A 20,799-nucleotide genomic window follows, 5' to 3' on the forward strand; every position below is an offset into this window, starting at 1 on the left:
TGTTAAAAAAGTGTTGAAATAAATCCTTTATAGTTACCGAGAGAAATGGGTTCTTCCCTGACCCCTAGTGTGGCAAGTTTTGTGGTATCTGTCCTGTAGTTTTTGTGTAATCCTGTTAACTAACAAACAATCTCAGATGAAAACAGAACCTCCTTGTCCGAAGTTGTACAAATGTAGAATATCTTTGGGGACCGACCCTCCATTTCCTCCTTGGTCACACAATCAGCCACATGACACAAGCTTGACACAATGTCATTATGTTGGATGTCAGAGGATATTTCTCACTAAGCAGAGGTGAGATAAAGGTTGGATGTAAAAAAGAAGACAGTGGAGAGTAAGTCCACATACAAATGCAGGAGGGAGAGAGGGAGAAGTGTAGAAGAAATAAACATAGTGATAAAATTAGGTATGGGGAATGATGTGATAAGTCATGTCTGTGGAAATTGCTGGTGTCGCCACTTCAGAGACAAACATAAATCCTGTACCATCTTTTGTTCTCGTCTAAAGTTTATACTTTAGCTTGGGCTGCTGTAAAATCCCCAGGCTACAAACCCAAATATGAGGAAATACGGATGCTCTAATCAGCACTAATGATTATATGAAGAAAGCATTTCCAGAGGTAGAGTCAAAAAAGAATATGGTTAAATATACTGTGCTACATATCAGTGCAGTGTTACATATCAGTGCAGGGCCGGCCCTAGCAATTTTGGAGCCCTAGACGAGATTTTATATTGAATGTGTGTGTGTGTGTGTGTGTGTGTGTGTATGTGTCTGTGTGCAGGAGAGGAGGCTCTGCAACTGATCTTCACGGACTAGATGTTAGACTTCACGCTGCACTCTGAATATGGACTCCAGCATCTGTCTCTGATCAAGATGGCGTTGAAGGTTCCTGGAGGAATAACGGCCTGACAGAGACAACGTGAATTGAAGCCTCAAGACTCTTTAACTTTACTTTACTACATCTAAAAGGAACTGAAGGCCTGGAAAGCCTCTATCGACATAATAATAATTATTCTATTGCACCAAATCAGTTCCTATGGGATTTCATACCTTTTTAGATATATAACGTAACAATAAAAAATTGTCAACAGATGAGCGAAAACAAACATATGTATGGGTTAACTGTTTGTGTACATGTATGATCCACAGATGAGACATCACTGTGAACAAGTGTCATGGTTATTTTTATAATCCTTACTCATTGCCTATCAAAATATTGAATCTAAAAATAATCAACTTTGTAACATAGTCTATTCATTTATTGATTCTGGAATTAATTTGTAAAAAAATGCATTAATGCATGTGCTTTTCTCCATTTTTTATTAATTAATAAATCATTTATTTTTTTACAATTTCCTTGTCACTTGTGCTCTTCCATGGAACTCAGTTTATCACTTTACAGGATCATTTCATTCCCCCACACTTAGCTGCGTTCAGGTTCTGCATGGAACAAATCAAAGGTGTGTCTCAGACAAAATAGCTTTCAGTTCCTAGACTATTTTTAGAGCTGTTTTTATTGAAAGCTAATATTCAGTTTCCATTACTAGAAAAAAGAAAATACAGATAGTAGCCACGCTACTGTGGTTGTTGTTGGTTTGTTTGTTTTGCTTTTGAAGCAGAAGCTGAGGACTGAAGACTGAGCAGGGACCCGAGTCCTCATGGGTCTTGACTGACTAGCCATGATTATGTATGTCCACCCACATAGTTGTTGTATGTGAATAAGCAAAGTTAATTGCATTAAGCTTGTTTTTACTGTGGTCACAATTCATACCTGACCACCCCCGGAGGTAGTTAGGCCAATTAGCATAGGGATTTGACTTCAATGCCTCTCTTTCGCATATATATCTGTACTTTCATGTGGTCCAGTTCTATCAGATAATAGTCTGATAACCCAAAACTTATTGGAATACAGGTGTGAAGGGTATTAATCGTGAAAAGAGGGATCTATAGTTACATGTTCACACTGTTGCGAATAGAATTTGAAGAAAATGGAGGGACTGCTCTTTATATAAAACACAAATCAGTAAATCATTATTTACAATAATCAATATATGACGGGCAGAATTATACTTGTTTTTTCATATAGGATGTAGCATCAGAGACATGCTTACCTCTGGTAGAACAATGAAGGCTCCGGTCATGATGGTGAGGACTATGTTAATCCCAAACAACCAGCGCAGGAAGATAAAGTAGGAAGCCACGCCCGACCCAAAGTGACCTTAAAGAGACAGAAAAACATACATTTTGTAAACACTTTATATACAGTCCTTCAATGGCATGAAATCTTCTTTTAATGAAAATAATCGTCTCTAATGCATTTACAAAACATACCATGGCCATATTTATGAAAACAAAAAATATACCCAAGTTCAAGACAAGTTCATCGCGAGTAGATTTCCAAATATCAATACGTTTTTGGATTCGGCAGGTATTGGAAGCAGGCACATAATTTATGAACACATTTGAGTTCTAATTGTAAGTACACTGCCCACAGTTAGAGGGCGCACCTTAAAACACAAGAAACAGAGTAGGCCCAAACACTTTCTTGCTGAGGGATGGAAAGATGTGGAACGGCAACTTGCCCATCTTCCCTCTGTTGAAATGGTTACTATGGTTTGAAGTATTAGTGGTAATTAGGGTTGTAAAATTCCGGGAATATTCAAAGTGGGAAACTTTACATGGGAATATACAGGAATATAAGGGAATTAACGTTAATTAACAGAAAATAACTGGAAATTGTGTGGGTAATTTATACTAACTGTATTTACCTTGTCATATATAGACATAAATATAGACATTTTGTTTTGTAATAGGCTGATTTGAGCCCTGAGGAAACTTTGGGCCCTTGACTATATGCTTCTGGATCTTTGTGTCATTATTAACATAGGTCTTTGCACAGTATTTGCAAATGCACACAGCCTTTCCTTCTACATCGGCTGGGGTGAAATGTCTCCACACATGAGATAGTGCATGTGGAAGTGTTCTGTAGAATAATATGAGAAAAAAAGCTTGTAAAAAAACACTAATGCAATGCCAGAGATATAAATAGTTAGCCAAACAATTGGAATCATCTTTACAAATATTTACAATTGATGGATACATGAATAGAAATAGGCTAAATGGACATGCTGTATTCCATATATCTTTAGAATAGAGTTTTGAATGATGTTTTTATTGCGCAGCCTTTAATTTTTTTTTTTTTAATTTCCCAAATTGCAGAGCTCAATATTCCCATGTATTCCCTTGCATGATACTACTATTATTTCAACCTTGTTTAAAGTGCACAGGTTTGCCATCGATGTAAGTGTGACAACCATGTAATTGTCCTGCTGTGGGGTTGTGCTTGTGTTTCAGGCTCCTGTAGGCGGAGTCAAACCCTAGAGATCAGCAGGGATGTTGTCCATCTGGACTGACCAATATTTAAGAGGCATGCAGACTGGGGTCTGGCTCTCTCTCCCCTTCATCAGGTCTACCTCCACCTGGATATCCCAGCTTGGCATTTGCGTGACTCTTACTTCTTTACACCCACCCACAGAACTGGCTACCACGTTTAACTTTATGTTAAGTTTCCTTTGTAAAATAAATACTGCAACTGCTGAACTTTGTGACCTTCCTTGTTTCTTGTTGCACAACATGAGCCAATGTGTAACACAAGGAAGACCTGTCTTAAATCCTGTATTAATTTGATTTTAGGCCCTCTATGCCAACACTGAACTTTAGCCATTTCATAGATTTAGTGACCATAGTTCCCAATATCAGTGAGGGAGGAACAGGTCTCTCAATCATAGGAAGTTTGTAGCTTTCTTGGATGAGGTCAGTGCCATTTATGGGGACGTGTGCAGCAGAGCAGGAACAGGGGCTGGCGTCAGCAATGAGGCCAAACCAGGAACAGGACCAGGCTGGCTCCACAACAATGCATATTCAAAGAAATGCACTATAACTTTTTCATCATTATGAATTATAATCTTGAGACCTATTGCACTGATATTCCAATAAGTGCATTCAACATCCATGAGGGCCATTTGTTTTAGGGATTCAGTATCTTGCCCAGGGACACCTTGGCATGCAGATGTGAAGGCTGAGGATCGAACCGGTAACCTTCTGGTTGGAGGATGACCGCTCTACCACTCAGTCACCCCTTGATATAGACATACAGACAACTCACTTTCAATTTTCTTGATCCTCACTTCCCAGGGAATGAACAGAACCACAATGTTGTACAGTACACGGGAAAGTTTCTTCAGCAGCTGCAAAATAAATAGGAGTAAGACCTGTGTACTCTATAACTCATATCTAATAACTATCTAGACTTGAAGCAATTATTAAAAAAAAACATGGTGACAGAGATTAATAACAATTTAAGATGTTGACATTTGTTTTGTGATTGTGTTTGATGATACAATCAGAACTGAGATGGTTAATAATTAAGATAAGGTCAGGCAGACAAATGACTGATTGTTGATTAACTGGGAGCCGAACTGTAGAATTAATTCCATATCAGCACACCGCTCACTAAAAGTAAATTTATTCTAATGGAGCTTGAGCAGCCTGCACATTTTAATTAAACTGAGCTATAACAACAGGCTATAAATTCACTCATGCTGCTGTGGTGCAGCTGCACAGCTCTTTCTCTCTGCCGATCCCATATGTGTGTATGTAATACAGACATACAGATCTGGAGTGTGTGTGTGTGTGTGTGTGTGTGTGTGCGCGTGTGTGTGTGTGTGTGTGTGTTAATGTCTGTTCAGCCCATATGCTTAGTAAAAATCTGAACTCAGCAGGCTGTACAAAAGTAATCCAACATGTTTTATTATTCTGGCTCTGCATGGTCAAGTTACTGCAGTGCAGTGCAATGACACTAAGATGCTCCTCTCAGCACATAGTCAGACAGAGTACGCAGAGTTGTGGCCCTACAATACAGAGCACATATTACACAGTGACACACTTTAGGAAAGACGATGTAAGTAGAGTCAGAGCAGAGCCATCTTTGTTGGTATGTCCACTTAGAGGTTATGTTTTCATATGATAGAAAGAACTACATTACATGACACTGGCTGGTACAGGCACAACTGCCGCCGAAACTATGAGGTCTCTCACGGCTGTGACAACTGCACAAGTGTGTGAGTGCGCATAAAAAGAAGAAGGATGAAAATAGCACTGCAAACAGCTACAGAAATAGTGCTGCACACAGCTACACCAGTGTAGAGATCTCGTACGTTACTATGAGAACTGTGAATTTTGTTCATTCATTAGAAAAGTGTGGCAGGACAAATTTGAATTTGGTGGGGTGCCACAGTCTATAATAAAACTAAACACTTTTCGACATGGTGAGGTAGGGCATTAGTCTTGATGGAGGTATACCTTCTCAGAGTGCCCTTCTAGTTTACTGTTTGCACCAGTGTTATGAGCCTGATTACTCTGTTCTGATCCATCTTTTGGACTTGGACAGGATAGGTTCCTTTCATAGTGTGCCTTGACCATCCCTTGATATGGCCACTGTGCTGAATAGATTTACAAAAGCTTTCAGGAGTGCAAGAATTATTCTAAACCTATTAACAATAAAGAAACTATTCAGGAGTCACCCCTCGATCAGCTAGCATCCAATCACTTTAGGTCAAAGTCAGTTTGTTTCCTTGGTTTATAAACATGCAGAGTTCCGGTTGAATACTCCTATTTATATGCAAGTCCTGCTGTGGTATTAGTATGTGATAGTATTATATGGTATAATATTATGTATTAGTACATTGTTGAAGAAATGTGAGAGTGGAAGATACTGAATGAATAGTATGTACGTACATCAGCTCCTGCAGTCTGGTAGCCTCTGGTTCTGGTCAGTCGGCCCTCATACTTCAGAACAATCTCTCTGGCCTGCCTAGAAAACAAACACACACACACACACTCACTCCGGTAAGGGTGGTATCTTTATTACGTATGAAGACTCCTGTTCATATATACAGGCTACATGCTCTGCTGACCTCACCACTTCTACAGATCCACAGATATCGTAAACTGTTCATCCAAACGGCTTCAAATGTATTTTTGTATGTGAAAAAGTGCTGTGAAAGTGCAGTGCCCCTTTTGGTACAATGTAGACACACGGTTCCTTCAGTATTAATACAAATAAATACAATTAAATAAATTATAGCAATGCTTTATATGGAGTGGAATTACAGAGCTTTTATTTTGACAGGTTTTGAACTTGGGTCTGAAGGTTGTGTTGATTGCTTAACAGACCTCTGAAAGAGCTGCCATGAAATAGCTGACATGTAATGCATTTCAGTTTATCATTCAAACTCATACATAAACCACACACGATTCTTCTCTGCAGATAAATCCACACATCAGAACACAAAAACTGACAGTATATTGTAGAACCTGCTTCACTAATGTGAAGGAATAATTCTGAAGTAGTAGTAGTAGTAGTTACCACAGGCCAAGCAACAGGCATGTTTAGAATGGGCACTACACTATAACTGAGAAACAATTACATTTTTCTACTTATAGCAGGTGTGAAATGCGAGAATTTTCCTCACCTAATATCTGGTTATTGTATCATCAACAGTCAAGTTGACTGTTCGAGCCCCAAAAACCCACAGGCCACAGGTAAATGTCCCAGGACCTCATTTCTAACCATTGCATACATAAAACAGGGTATCACCTGTATGCAAACCCTGAGCGAATACATACAAGGATTTAGAGGCAGGAAAATAAGTATGGCAGATGGTGATGGGTGAATTAATGATTAAGAACAATAAATACTATTTAATAACATATCTTTAGACTGTGCATCACAAATTACTTTAGATTTGTGTGTAAAATTGCTGCAGGGAACAGTGCTGTCAGGCGCACAGCGGGCACTGGAGGCCACCTAAATAAATACATTGTTGTCACCTTTTAAACTTGCATTTCCAAATAATGTCAAGGGGGGAGAGGTTAGGATACAACTGACTGTCGTGATTAATTTGGCAAGGTGTGCAGTAATCAGTCAAATTGCAGTAAACATATAAATATTGTGGTGACACCATGCTACGTTATGGATGCACTGGCACAGCTAAAGGAAGATGTGAGTAGTGGGATTGTTCAAGAAGCCTGAAGACCTCCTTTCCTGTGATGATGACTGGCTAAATAGCAAATAAAGATCCACTACAGCTGTGCTTTTGGAGTTATGAGCTGAGGTGCATCCAGTAGACAGGCTGACCTAATGGAGCTGGGCCAAACCAGTACAAATGCAAGTTCTAACCAATCTGGATTTCTGGCAGCCAGCGATTTACATTATCAAGATTCACTTGGTACACCATGAAAGCTTCTAATTGGTGCTTGCAACATTGCTATGTCTATATTTTTTGATGTAGGGTGTGATAAAATATGACAGTTGTTGGTCTTGAAGTAAATGGAAGCAACAGAGCGCCGTTGGTATCTGCCAATACAGCCTTTTATTGTAATAATACCAAACGATTTACATACATTTAAAACAATAGTGAGCAATTCAAAAAGGGACAGAGGGTGCATCAGTGGTCGCAATGGTGGATCCAGTATGGAGGATTCTATATCGTGCGGGCTGATCGTAGTGGTAATGGCCGATCCTGTGTCGCGTTGGCATCATATAATGGTGGTGGACCACGACCGAGGCGGCGGCTGATGATGACTCCTAATAAGCTGCAGTGGACAATGACCGTGGACTTTAGTGGATACGATCTGAATGGTGGATCATCATCTTGCTGGCTGCTGACCATAGACTATGATTGCAGCATGACTGCTTGACATATAGTATTGAAGTTATCCTTCAAAATGTTTATCCTCATCAATGATGCTAACAACTTTAATCTTGATGATTTTTTCCTGATTTTTTCCATCAATCTTGATGATGTCCGTCCTGGGAGAGAGCCCTCACATGTGACTCTCTCTGAGGTTTCTACGTATTTTTACCCTGTTAAAAGGGTTTTTAGTAGTATTTCCTTACTCTTGCTGAGGGTTAAGGACAGAGGATGTCACACCCTGTTAAAGCCCTATGAGACAAATTGTGATTTCTGAATATGGGCTATACAAATCAAATTTGATTTGAATTGATTTATAGCCAAATCCTAAACAATTTTTTTTCTCGTATTTCATGTTTATCCCTGTGTTTGTTCGTTTATGAGTTGTGTCTGTGTGTCATGTTTGCCCACTCTCTGTGTTCTGTTTCTTGTTTTATTTTGTAGTTTCTTCTCCCAGTGTGTTTTCTTTCTTTACTTCCTGTCTTTGTGATTGCCCCTGCCTTCCCTGTGTGGATATAAATCTCTGTGCTTCTCCTTGTTGGTTCGTTGTCGTAATCTCCTGTCCTGTCGTAATGCTTCATCTCCTGAGCTTGCGTCCCCTGCTTCTTCTCTTCTCTTGTAACTTTCTACTGTTTTCCCCTGTGTGCTCTGTGTTTTTTCAGTTTTGAGATTCCTGTGTTTGTTGTTTTCGCCTGTTAAATATATTTATCATTGAAAGGACTCTTTTTGTTTAAAACTCTGCTTCTGGGTCCACCTGTTTAACCCAACCTGACACTGATAGCCTACAGGACAAATCCTGGTTCCCTTACAATTTCCTCAAAATCAACAGTGATAAAAACCGAAGTTCTCCTTATTGGCACCAATTCCACCATAACAAAATCTGACGTATTTTCCTTCAGTATTGATCATTCTCCAGTTCTCTTTCTTAGCATTCGTTTCGATGTCTCACTATGGGATACGCCCCTCGCGCGTATTCACAGAAGCACTTATTCCAATTCGCCAGCCCTGATAGGCTGGCAGTCGTGACGTCCGTGTCAAGGTGCCGCACCTTAAATACTGTGGACGCGGCGTCACACGTCATTCAAACACCTCTTCTCGCTTCACGAACAAGCATTTTTCTAATCAGCGTTGATGCTAACTAGCTGCTGTCCACAGACCTAACACCACCATCGCCGGACGCTAGTGGAATAAACGCCGATCCGTCTGCTTTCACCATAGGTAGTTGCTTCTATTTGAATAGCTAAACGGCACCGGGAGCCTGCGGTCACCACACTGCCTGCCACCGAAGCTAGCTAACAGCGACTATCATTCCAGATAATTCGCTTGAGCGTGGGCTCCAATGTGGATCTCACTTTTAAGTGAGGGGGGGGTTGGCGGTCAGTCACCGAGATAAGCTTGTCTGGCAATACGGGAGTCTCCATATCCCATAGTGAGACATCGAAACGAATGCTAAGAAAAAGAACTTTAGGTTAATTTCTTAAACCCGGTTCTCTGAGTAGCATGAGTGAGAAGTCTCACCAGACCGCCCTTCTTGCTACTGGGGTGAAGCGAGAAGAGGTGTGCTTGTTTTGAATGACGTGTGACGCCGCGTCCACCGTATTTAAGGTGCGGTACCTTGACGCGGACGTCACGACTGCCAGCCTATCAGGGCTGGCGAATTGGAATAAGTGCTTCTGTGAATACGCGCGAGGGGCGTATCCCATAGCAGTGTTAATTTCGTTGACGAAAACGATGACGAAATATATTCGTTAACGACCCTTTTTCCATGACTAATACGAGACGAAGACGTAACGAACGGATCTAAATCTATTTTTAACTTTCGTTGACGAGACGAAAATGTCACAATCATTTTTTTTAACATCATTGTATCAGGCCGTCATAAAGTATCAGGAGCGTGCGAGTGAGTCTGTGTGTCTGTGTGTGCGTGTGTGTGTGTCTGTGCGCTCCCAGATAACGCACCGGTCCCGAGGCTCCGCCCCCCACCCTGCTCACTCGCTCAGAGACACAAGATCAGAGCTAGTACACGTGAAGAAGCCTCTCAGTGACCGACTGCTTCTTAACTATGGAAACAGTGAAAACACAGAGTTTATCTGGTCTCAGCTGATCAGAGATCAGCGCCTCAGCTTCTTGATCAGAGCAGAAGCTGCAGTTGGTTTCTACCGAGCTGCAGTTTCTGTGTTCGCCTCCAGTCTGACCTGCTCTCACTTTTTGTTTTTACATTTAAAACTAAACATATATTTTTAAGCTATTAGGCTGCAGCTATATGTTTTTATAGAAAAGGAGGTTAATGTGGCTATTAAATGTGACTAAAACTAGACTAAAATGTAATTCGTTTTCGTCGACTAAAACTAGACTAAAATGTAATTTGTTTTAGTCGACTAAAACTAGACTAAAACTAAGAAGGATAAAAATGACTAAATGTGACTAAAACTAAAATGCATTTTTGTCAAAAGACTAAGACTAAATCAAAAATAGCTGCCAAAATTAACACTGTCCCATAGTGAAAAAATCTCACTCATGCTACTCAGAGAACCGGGGTTACGAAAGTAACCTAAAGTTTCTCCCTCCCCTCAGGTTAAGATGATGGCTGTCATCCTTGACACAAACTATCTTTTCAAGCTCACATCAATAATGTTACCTGGTCTGATACATCTACGTAACATTAATCGTGTCCGCCATCCTTTACACCCAACTCGTTTCAGTAAATGCCTACTATTGAAAACTGAATACTGTTGTTTTAAGATTTTAAAATAATTGTTTACCTTGATTCCTCTATATCCAGTTACAGCATATTGCACTCATTGAAATAAATTGCCTTAAGTAATTATGCAGCTTAACAGCCCATAAGACAGTGAAACCAGCCCATCCTTTCACAGCACAGGGGACAATTCAGAGGGCTATATGATCCATGTTGTAACTAATGCAGCCGTTCAACGTGCACTTAACACACTCCTTATCCATGGAAAGCAACTGTAGCTTTTCGAGTTGGAAATTGAACAGGTTTATCTTATGATAACATGTTTTCAGTTAGGCTGAGGTTTTTGTCAACAAACAAAAATTTGTCAAGTGCAGATAAAAATGATTTGCCATGTGAAATGTGAGCTGCTGCAGTTGGAGCAATCGCAGACATTCAGTTTGAAATTAAAACGGTTATAAAAATGCAGACTTCATCCTAGATGATGGTAATAAAACTTTTTCCGGTTCTGACAAACTGCCACTATAAAACCTGTTATCCATGGCACATACTCAGCACATCTTAAGCTCTCTATCAGCTGTTGTTCTCTCCGGCTCGGCCTGCACATCTACAAGTCCAATTACATGTGGTTCAAATTTAGATGGAAGCCTTCACAGTTAGTGTCTAATCACACGTTCTGTCTGTATATGAAATGCATATCTCACTCTTTTTTATTCTTAGTGATCCTGAGGGCAGAGTCAATTTGTGTATGATTTGGATACACATCTGACATGTCAAACTACCACTTAAAACCATCCCCAGTTCCTTTTGATATTAACTATTTTATCTCAGCATATCGGACTGAGCACAGACTAACAGCACAGCTGCTGATCGCTGTCAATGGCAACAACATTCACAGAATCATTTCCTGTTTGGCAATTTGTTTGTTTTGTAACTACAATGCTTGATATTGAGCTGATTTACATAGCTTTTGTTTTTTTAAAGTTTTGAACTCTGGTCTGAAGATTGTGACGATTGCATACAGACCTCTAAAACAGCTTAAATTTAATTCAGTTGTATTTGTATAGCCCCAAATAATAATTTACATAATTTTTTTATCGTAAGCTTGACATGTTAGAACTAAAGCCCCAGTTCAATAAATAATTAAGCCACACAGGTGAACAGTAATACAAAAAATTCAGTTTAATTTCATAAAAAATATTGTCATTTCACTACAGAAAAAACAGGTAGAATGAACACAACGTTTTTCAACTTCACTCTGCACCATAGACTTGTAAAAAGCTCTGCACACAACGTCCAGCACACAAATATTTACAGTATATTATACAACTGTTTGAGGGAACTCACTCATGATAAGGAATAATTCGAAAGTAGCTCCACAGCTTTAAATGGTAAATGCTTTTGTATTTATATAGCGCTTTTCTAGTCTTGATGACCACTCAAAGTGCTTTACAGTATAGTTCTACATTCACCCATTCACACACACATTCATACAGTGCATCTATTTGCAGCACTTAGTTATTCTATGGGGGGCACACTCTACCACTCTACCCCTCAGCCACAGCCGCCCACAACACAGGTAAGAAAACAGGCAGGTGTAGAACAGGCACAGTGGGATGATAAAACGTGGCTTAGTCGCGCTCTAATCAGGACACAGACTTGTGTACTGTGCGTGAAGTTGCATCTTGTGGGTCATTTCCTATCTCAGAATCAGAGTCAGCTCGTTTTCCAGAAGTAACAGTCTTCACTGTAAGAAGACAAATAATCCGTTTTTTTTCCTCTAGTGGGTTGTCTGCCTCCAGTGGGCTGACAAAGCTGCAGTAGGCGAGGTGTCAGAGGCACCTGTGGGCGAAGAATGAGACATTATTAGAGTTGAAAATAAAAACTTACATTATATCATATATATAATTAGTGGGTACGGAAAGTATTTAGACCTCTTTAAATTTGTCACTGTTTGTTTCATTGCAGCCATTTGCTAAAATCAGCTAAAATAAAAGTTAATTTTATTTCTAATTAATGTACACTCAGCACCCGATCTTGACAGAAACGCAAAAGTTTTGCAAATTTATAAAAAAAAAACAACTGAAATATCACATGGTCATAAGTGTTCAGACCCTTTGGTGTGACACTCATATTTAACTCACATGCTGTCCATTTCTTCTGATCCTCCTTGAGATGGTTCTACTCCTTCATTGGAGTCCAGCTGTGTTTAATTAAACTGATAGGACTATTAGGAAAGGCACCCACCTGTCTATATAAGACCTTACAGCTCACAGTGCATGTCAGAGCAAATGAGAATCATGTGGTCGAAGGAACTGCCCAAGGAGCTCAGAGACAGAATTGTGGCAAGGCACAGATCTGGCCAAGGTTACAAAATAATTTTGCAGCCCTCAAGGTTCCTAAGAGCACAGTGGCCTCCATAATCCTTAAATGGAAGAAGATTGGGACGACCAGAACTCTTCAGCTCCCACGATTGCTTCAGCCAAACTGAGCAATCGTGGGAGAAGAGCCTTGGTGAGAGAGGTAAAGAAGAACCCTAAGATCACTGTGGCTGAGCTCCAGAGATGCAGGAGGGAGATGGGAGAAAGTTCCACAAAGTCAACTATCAATGCAGCCCTCCACCAGTCTGGGCTTTATGGCAGAGTGGCCCGCCGGAAGCCTCTCATCAGTGCAAGACATAACGAAGCCCGCATAGAGTTTGCAAAAAAACACATTAAGGACTCCTAGTCTATGAGACATAAGATTCCCTGGTCTGATGAGACCAAGATTGAACTTTTTGCCGTTAATTCTAGCGGTATGTGTGGAGAAAACCAGGCACTGCTCATCACCTGCTAAATACAATCCCTAAAGTGAAACATTGTGGTGGCAACATCATGCTATGGGGGTGTTTTTCAGCTGCAGGGACAGGACCACTGGTTGCAATTGAAAGAGAGATGAATGCGGCCAAGTACAGAGATAACCTGGAAGAAAACCTATTCCAGAGTGCTCTGTACCTCAGAGTGGGTCGAAGGTTCACCTTCCAAAAAGACAATGACCCTAAACACACAGCTAAAATAACAAAGGAGTGGCTTCGGAACAACTCTGTGACCATTCTTGACTAGCCCAGCCAGAGCCCTGACCTAAACCCAATTGAGCATCTCTGGAGAGACCTGAAAATTGCTGTCCACCAACGTTCACAATCCAACCTGACGGAACTGGAGAGGATCTGCAAGGAAAAAAGGCAGAGGATCCCCAAATTCAGGTGTGAACAACAAATCTCTACATTTCAGTTTTTTTCTGTAAAGATGGGGTGCTGAGTGTACATTAATGAGAAATAAAATGAACTTTTTTATTTCAGCAAATGGCTGCAATGAAACAAATATATGATTAATGGTCTGTAAATGGTCTGAATTCATATAATGCTTTTGTTGTCCTGATGACCATGCAACATGTTTACAGTACAGTTATTGACATTCACAGATTCAGTCACACAAGTACTGTACATCAATTTGGGGGTTCAGTGTCTTGGCCAAGGACACTGAGGTAAGTGTCCTTACCTCAGAATGGGGGAGAAGGGGATGAATTGCAAACCTTGGCCAACCTTCAGGTAAGGGGACACCCGCCTTACATCCTGATCCTGTGTGATTAAATAAGACAGAGTAGTGCTTTACTGTAATGCATTTAATGTTAAGTGTGGGCTAATGATGTTACCAGGTAGCTAGCAACATACTTTAGTAACTGCTGTATTAATTGTTAGATAGTGTTAACTTTCATATTCCTTTGCTTTTTGCTAGATATTTTCCACGTCTATGCGCATTCTTTCAAGTGCACCCAAACACAGTAATGTACAACTTTACTGTATAGTCAGCGGACATGTAAAGTAGAGAAATAGTCAAAATAACAATGTTACTTACCACTGCTCCAGTCTTCATTGTGGATTGCCGGGACTACCAGCTCCTCTCTGTGGGACTCGTCGTTTGAGTCTGGGAGTAGTTTTTTCGAGGGGGGGCAGGATCTCAAACAGAGGGTTTCTGAGCCAGAGCCGCGCTGCAGCAATGGACAGTATGAATAAACCAAAGCGCTTTTTGAGCTTTAGAACCTGTAAACATCTTTAAGTAATAACCCAAATTATAATTATGAACCCGAAAAACTTGTAGGCTTTGATATGCCTGTCGTAATCAAAAAAGCTGTACCTGAAAACATAAGAACAAATCCTGGATACAGAAACATTGCTAAATGCACACGGGGATTAAGGAAAAATGTCTTCCTAAAAACGGTTGGAGAACAGGGCCAATTAATAGTCAAGTAAAGAGCTATGTAAAGTTAAGAGGTTTATCTGTCCTCTGCCTGATCTACCCAGCTCTTGGTGTCTCCAAGGATTAAGTAAAGACAAGGATCCAATCAAGGTAAGCAATACGTAGATAACTAATTCTCCAAAGGAATTTCAAGTTGCACACCGTGTTGGGATGCAGCTGAGGCTATGCCAACCCTGTATGCCAAAAATAACTTTCGATCATCATTACTTAACTATGTTCTCTATAAACATAATGAGGAATATTTTTTATCAATGTACATGTATGTAAAATGTCTGTAAATGAAGGACATTTCATGAGGGTTCCAAAAACTCAGGCCAAAACGTGTGGATAAATCCAAATAAATCACGTCCATTAACTTCCTCCCAAAGACAGTTTCATTATAGGTAATTCCAATCCCACCGTTCAAGTGTCTGAAGTTTGGTTTTAATAAGTTATTTACAAATCAGCAGGACCTTAATGCTGCAGCTCCATTCCCCCAAATTATGTCACCAGTGCAGAATGGCAGCACCACCAGCTGGGATATTTGAGCTTGATTTTTGTGGAGCAGGAGGGGGAGAAGAGTCGTCCATCTTAATAAACAATCACAGATCCTGCCCGAGTTGTGAAATGATAACATACCCAATGCACCTTTACCACCTCTTATTCTGTAAATAGGCTAGATAAGTGAGACCTCAAAGTTGTGTTGAAAAACAACTATTTAAGTATTACTATATAAGTGATATTGTACGGAAAAAGCTTCTGCAAAAATCAGTCCAGGACAGGTTAACAATTACTTTCTTCGACACTAATTAATTTTTTCCTAAAGTCTTGTTGATTAATGGATGTGTTTCAGTGACAGTATGAGACACAGTCATCATACCTTCTTGGGAGTTTAGTGGGTGAACTGCTGAGGGTTTGGTGCACTTGCTTTAAAATCCATTACATTATTATTTCTCAAGAAATGTAATTATCATGTGTGTGTGCGTGTGTGTGTGTGTGTGTTCAAGAACAGAAGGGACACATTTATCTATCAGTCTGCAGATACACAAGAAACAATAAAACAGAGGGGTACTTTAGAACTTTGAGCTTGCGTCTCATTGGCCAGGGTCTGGTCCGGATATTGGCGATGATCTCTTTCTGGTACTGAATGTTCTGGAACATTTCCTCTGGGTCATTGCTGTCCACCCGCTCATCCTCTTCTCTATCTTCATCATCTGAGGAGCTGCAGTATAGGTCAAAGGGGGCAATGATAACTTCATGAGACATGTAGGAAAGATAAATAAAGTGTCATCTCAGGAACTGTATGACAGCAAGAGTCATCAGGAGACCATATAACCCCCCACCCCAGAGATCACTCATTATTTCTTTGTAAAAGGTTAAAATCGTATGGTCAATCCGATGGCTGCCTTTTCCACAGCTAACTGAGGCTGAACAGTGGACAGTTTGATCCGGATCATCACGGATGTGGATCGGGGAGGCAGCTGATCCTGACTGCAACTAGATTGCTTATATATAAAATAGTCCTACTCATATACGACTATTATTGGCAATACCTCTCACATTACAATTGCCATTACTCCTCCCCCCACCCTGGTCAAACATTTACTCTTGTAATATTACAAAAAATGTACACACCTCTCCAATAAACCAAATTCTGATTTATGTTAAATAGTGTCCTTTCTCATTAATGTTGTAAATTTAGCTATTTTGTTCACATTCTGTGTTACCGGCAAAATCGATTAAACTTCCTGGGAGAGGGATTGCCGCACTTCTGGCTCTAACTGAGGTTTCTGTTTTTTTCTATAGGGTTTTGTTTGAATTGTTTTCCTATAGTCTTGCTGAGGGTTAAGGGCAAAGGAAGTCACACCAGGGAAAAATCAAGATTTGTGAATTATTTGTGAATCACGAGGGAAGGACTGTTAGGCACTGACAAAAATGCAGATATATTTTCACTATCTGAGCAGGCAAAGTCTGAATTGTGGGGATATTTAGATTGTTGGAAGATGCAAACCCTTTTTTACGCAATCAGAATAATTAAGTAAACAATCAGATACATACAGAACATACTGCTCTATAAATTGGTAAACGTTCCATTGTAATAATCAATCCATAACTTTGACTATTTATTATAATAATAATTTTTTTAAATATTACCAAAATTAAATTGAAGATAGATCATAGTACCAAAGTGTGTGAAAAACCTTTGAATACGAGGATAACAAAAAAACATTTCACCGTCTTTCATCTGATGTGTAAAATTTAAAAAAAAAAAATTTAGAAACTAAAAGAATTAGAAAGGAAGAAGAATTTCTTAGTTTTTTTCACTTCCTTATTTCCTACTGTATTTGTACTAATTTCTGTGCTTTTGGTCTCTGTAACATATACGTTTCTACATAAAAATAAACATAAGTCTTGCAGACGGCAGCAGTTTAAGTGACCTGGCTGGGCTTCTAATTATCTAAATAAATGAGATGAAGTCGGAAAAATCATTTCTGACAGAATTTGGTGAAGCATAAAAAAAAGGCTAGACAGGATAAAAAACACTTGTGACTTGATATACAATGTGGCGCTACAGGTCAGATTTCCATGTAGGGGAATATATAGTAACAAAGCAAAAAGGAAAGTACACTTTATAGTGTTTCCAGACTATTTGATTAAGAAGTCCCTAATTATATAACCTACGTGATGTCATTTTAAGCTCAGAAAGATGACAGCCATAAAGAAAGGGAGAAAGAGTGAGATGGGCGGGAGTGGAGTGGAGCAGATGGGCTTCCCAGAAATTTTGATAAAGGTACACCTGAAGAAGTGAAAGCAGACGGAGCTAACTCACCCCTGCTGGTGGTCCTGGTACGCTGAATAAATCCTCCTGGAGTTCTTTCTGATACTCTTGTGTCTCTTGGCTGCAGACAGAGACCTGCTGCTGCCAACCAAAGAATCCGACACTGTGCTCATGTTGTCTCTGCTCAGAGTGCCAGAGCAAGACTGAGGTCATGAAATCAGCGTCAGGAGAAACTGCCTGCTTCTCAGTCTGACTGGACTGGTGTTTCTGTGTTGGGGAAACCTGCTGCTCCGGAGCCCCAGTGGAACATCCCAGACCACATCAGTACAGATTGAATCAAACCCGCTCTGGCCAATCACAGGCAAACTGACTGCTTAAAGGGACAGCACCATCAGTTTTCATATTGAATTTTTTTTTACGTCCTGAATTTATCTATTCCACAAACATCTGTTTGTTTGTTGAACGCATATCTTGTAAACCGCTATCAACTTCACAATTTGCTTGCATATTCTTAGTGGTCTAGGTAAGTGAAGTGCTAAGCTTGGTTCGATTTGGACAAACGATAACAGGAAAACAGTACTGCAGTCAGTGGAGGCGGGGCATTTCGGAATAAATTACAACAGTAGCTAACAACTGGTGGCCTGAAGGTCAACACTGGCCCGTCGACAATAGTATATGTCTTGCCAGATCATTTTGATAATAAGGGGGGGGGGGGGGGGTTCTGGCTGTAACATTCAAAGAAGCACTTTATTCAAATATTAAAAATAACAGCAGTTAAGTAAATCATTCAAACTAATATATAAAACACACAAGTGAACAAACAAATTCTGTGAATTAGGTGCAAAATTTATATTTGTATTGTATCTAACTACAACATATTTAGATTAAGTTTCAGTGTATTATGTATTAAAGGCAAATAAGATATAACATGATTCTCTTCAATTATGTTATTTAATGTTAGAATACAATCCTGAAAAATATTAATTTGCAGAAGTTCTTAGAGCATACTATAAGTGCTATAGTTAATACCTGGTAAAAAGTGAGAGATTTCAGGGCAAAATCTTTTAAAGTTCTTTCTTGCTAACTTTTCCAGGATTACTAACCCTAGCTTTAACTATATGAATCAAAATAAGATAACTAGCTCAGTGAGCTGCTGTAACTGACAAGTACTAGTGTGTTTTCCTGGCTATAGTGGCCTTGTCTCTAGTTGGATCAAATTAATCATGGCCGTACCCACCATTGAGGTATGTTAGGTTCAAGTCTCAGTATTTTTATCAAAGCTATATTTGCTATATGCTTTATGTTGCCTTTAAGCTTTTCTGTGTAGGCCTATATAAGTTGTGACATGTTTTCTGACATGTTGAATTTTTTGGAACGATAAGTTAATATATTGTAACTTGAGTTTTCTTTTAATTTTATAAACAGAAAAAGGTAATCTTCGGCCTTTCATTTAATCAAACAATCAAGTCCTATTTGTAAAGCCAATATTCACAAATCACAATTAGTCTCTTAACACTTAGCAACAATGAAGAAAAACTACGAAAAATAACCCATCTAGTAGGACCAAAAAAAGAAACCTCAGAGAGAGACACATCTGAGGGATTCCTCTTCCAGAACAGACACAAGTGCAACACCAATGTACCAGAGCACATTATCCAATGCAAATGTTCTGCCTTTATTGAAGTTATGTTAAGTTTTGATTCAGCAGCACTTGTAATACAAAACACATCTCTTTCACGGGACACAATAAAGGAACCATAAACTTAAAATAAGAATATTTAACATTGATGAAGTAAAGAAAAGAGATGAATGGAGCAGTAATGACAGATTTACGGTATTGTCACTAATAGTAGTCATAATACTAATGAGTAGGCATATTGTATCATAATCCGTGATTAGCTGCCACCCCCGTCAAGATCACGACCCACCAATCACGATCATCATGATCTCTGTGGTTATGTCTTTCATTTCCTGTCTTATCTTACTCAAATAATCGCTTGCAAATTTTGTTTGATATCATCTTACCAGTAGTTTTTACATTTTATTTTGATTCCAATTTGTTTTTCGGTTAGCAACTCACTTTGTATATTCTAAGTAATACTATCCCCAATATCATAGCTTTGCTATCTTTGAGAGCTGATCCTGTGCTGTTCAACACAAGCTGCATTCTCTGGCATAAAACACCAAACCCCTAAAGAAATCCTGTTATTAATTAAGACCTTTATCAATGCCATTAAAAAACATATATAACTATTTCTGTGCCAGGCAAATACAAGAGATTTATGCAACCATTCATCACTATCAGCCTTGATTACTATAATGCTGTAATTTCTATATAAATAAGCTACAGACTAATCAGAATGCATCAACATCTGTTTAAAGTATGTCTTAGGTTGACTTTGACCATCTGAAACTCTCTGATATGATCATAATATTAATTGAATCATTTATATTCTTATGTCATTTTAACCAATCCAGCATAACCATTGTTCAGTGAAGCCAGAACTTATAAAAATATCTTGTATATGCTGAACTTGTTGAGGTTATAGAGTTAATGCAAGGGTAACAAGCAAAGGGTCTAAACTCCATATTCGTTGTTCTCTTGGGCGCATATTCATCCACATGAAATATTTGGACTCACTGACCAGTAGTTCATAATAAATCAGTCTCTAGAACAATGTGTTGCAGTAAATGTACTGCACTTCACAAAAAGTAGCTAAAACATATCCTCTTTTCTATATATAAATATATATTATAATATATATAATTATATATAATTAATGCTCGTATTCAACCATAATATGTATGCCTGGGGCTTTTTTGGCCACAGCGATAGTGTGATGTGCCTTATGTTCACTTGGCTCCTAACTGTTGGATTATGATTGGAGCTGAGGGGGAAGAGGGACTGTGGAGCTGGAGAAGACCTTGAAGCTCCAACAGATGTCGCTTGCAGCTGTGTTACTGGACTCTGAGGAGTATTTCTTATCTGTTGCATTGTTCTACGTGGAGATCAGACAACTCCTAACTACAGATGTACAACCTGGACACTCTGCTCAGACAGACTCCTGGAGGGGCTAAGCAGCAATAGCAAGTGCAGGAGCACAAAGCTTGCAGTTAAACACCAAAGTAAGATTCCCTGCAGGTTGCTGCCTTTTAAAGCACATTGCTGTTATGTATTTAACCCTGACATGTCATCTGTTCATCTTTGCCTTTGAATGATCGTAGCCTCTGTATATATACTTGGTGAGAGGCGGTCACAAGACTATCACATGACTAAAGGCCTGTTCTCACCAGCAG

At 39.4% G+C, this 20,799-nt stretch overlaps 1 protein-coding gene across 1 annotated transcript in view; it reads right to left on the reverse strand.

Moving 5' to 3' along the window:
- LOC133955793 (transmembrane channel-like protein 3) overlaps positions 1-17,675 on the reverse strand; it is a 35,148-nt gene extending 17,473 nt beyond the window's left edge. The window contains exons 1-5 of the mRNA XM_062390820.1: positions 17,554-17,675; positions 15,796-15,945; positions 5,797-5,872; positions 4,166-4,247; positions 2,112-2,218 (exon numbers count right to left, since the gene is read on the reverse strand). Of these exons, the coding sequence (XP_062246804.1) occupies positions 2,112-2,218; positions 4,166-4,247; positions 5,797-5,872; positions 15,796-15,945; positions 17,554-17,675 (537 nt within the window). The remainder of the gene's footprint in view (positions 1-2,111; positions 2,219-4,165; positions 4,248-5,796; positions 5,873-15,795; positions 15,946-17,553) is intronic.
- Positions 17,676-20,799: the final 3,124 nt, after the last annotated feature.

This window comes from Platichthys flesus, chromosome 1, assembly GCF_949316205.1.
Source record: "Platichthys flesus chromosome 1, fPlaFle2.1, whole genome shotgun sequence".
Lineage (NCBI taxonomy): Eukaryota > Metazoa > Chordata > Actinopteri > Pleuronectiformes > Pleuronectidae > Platichthys > Platichthys flesus.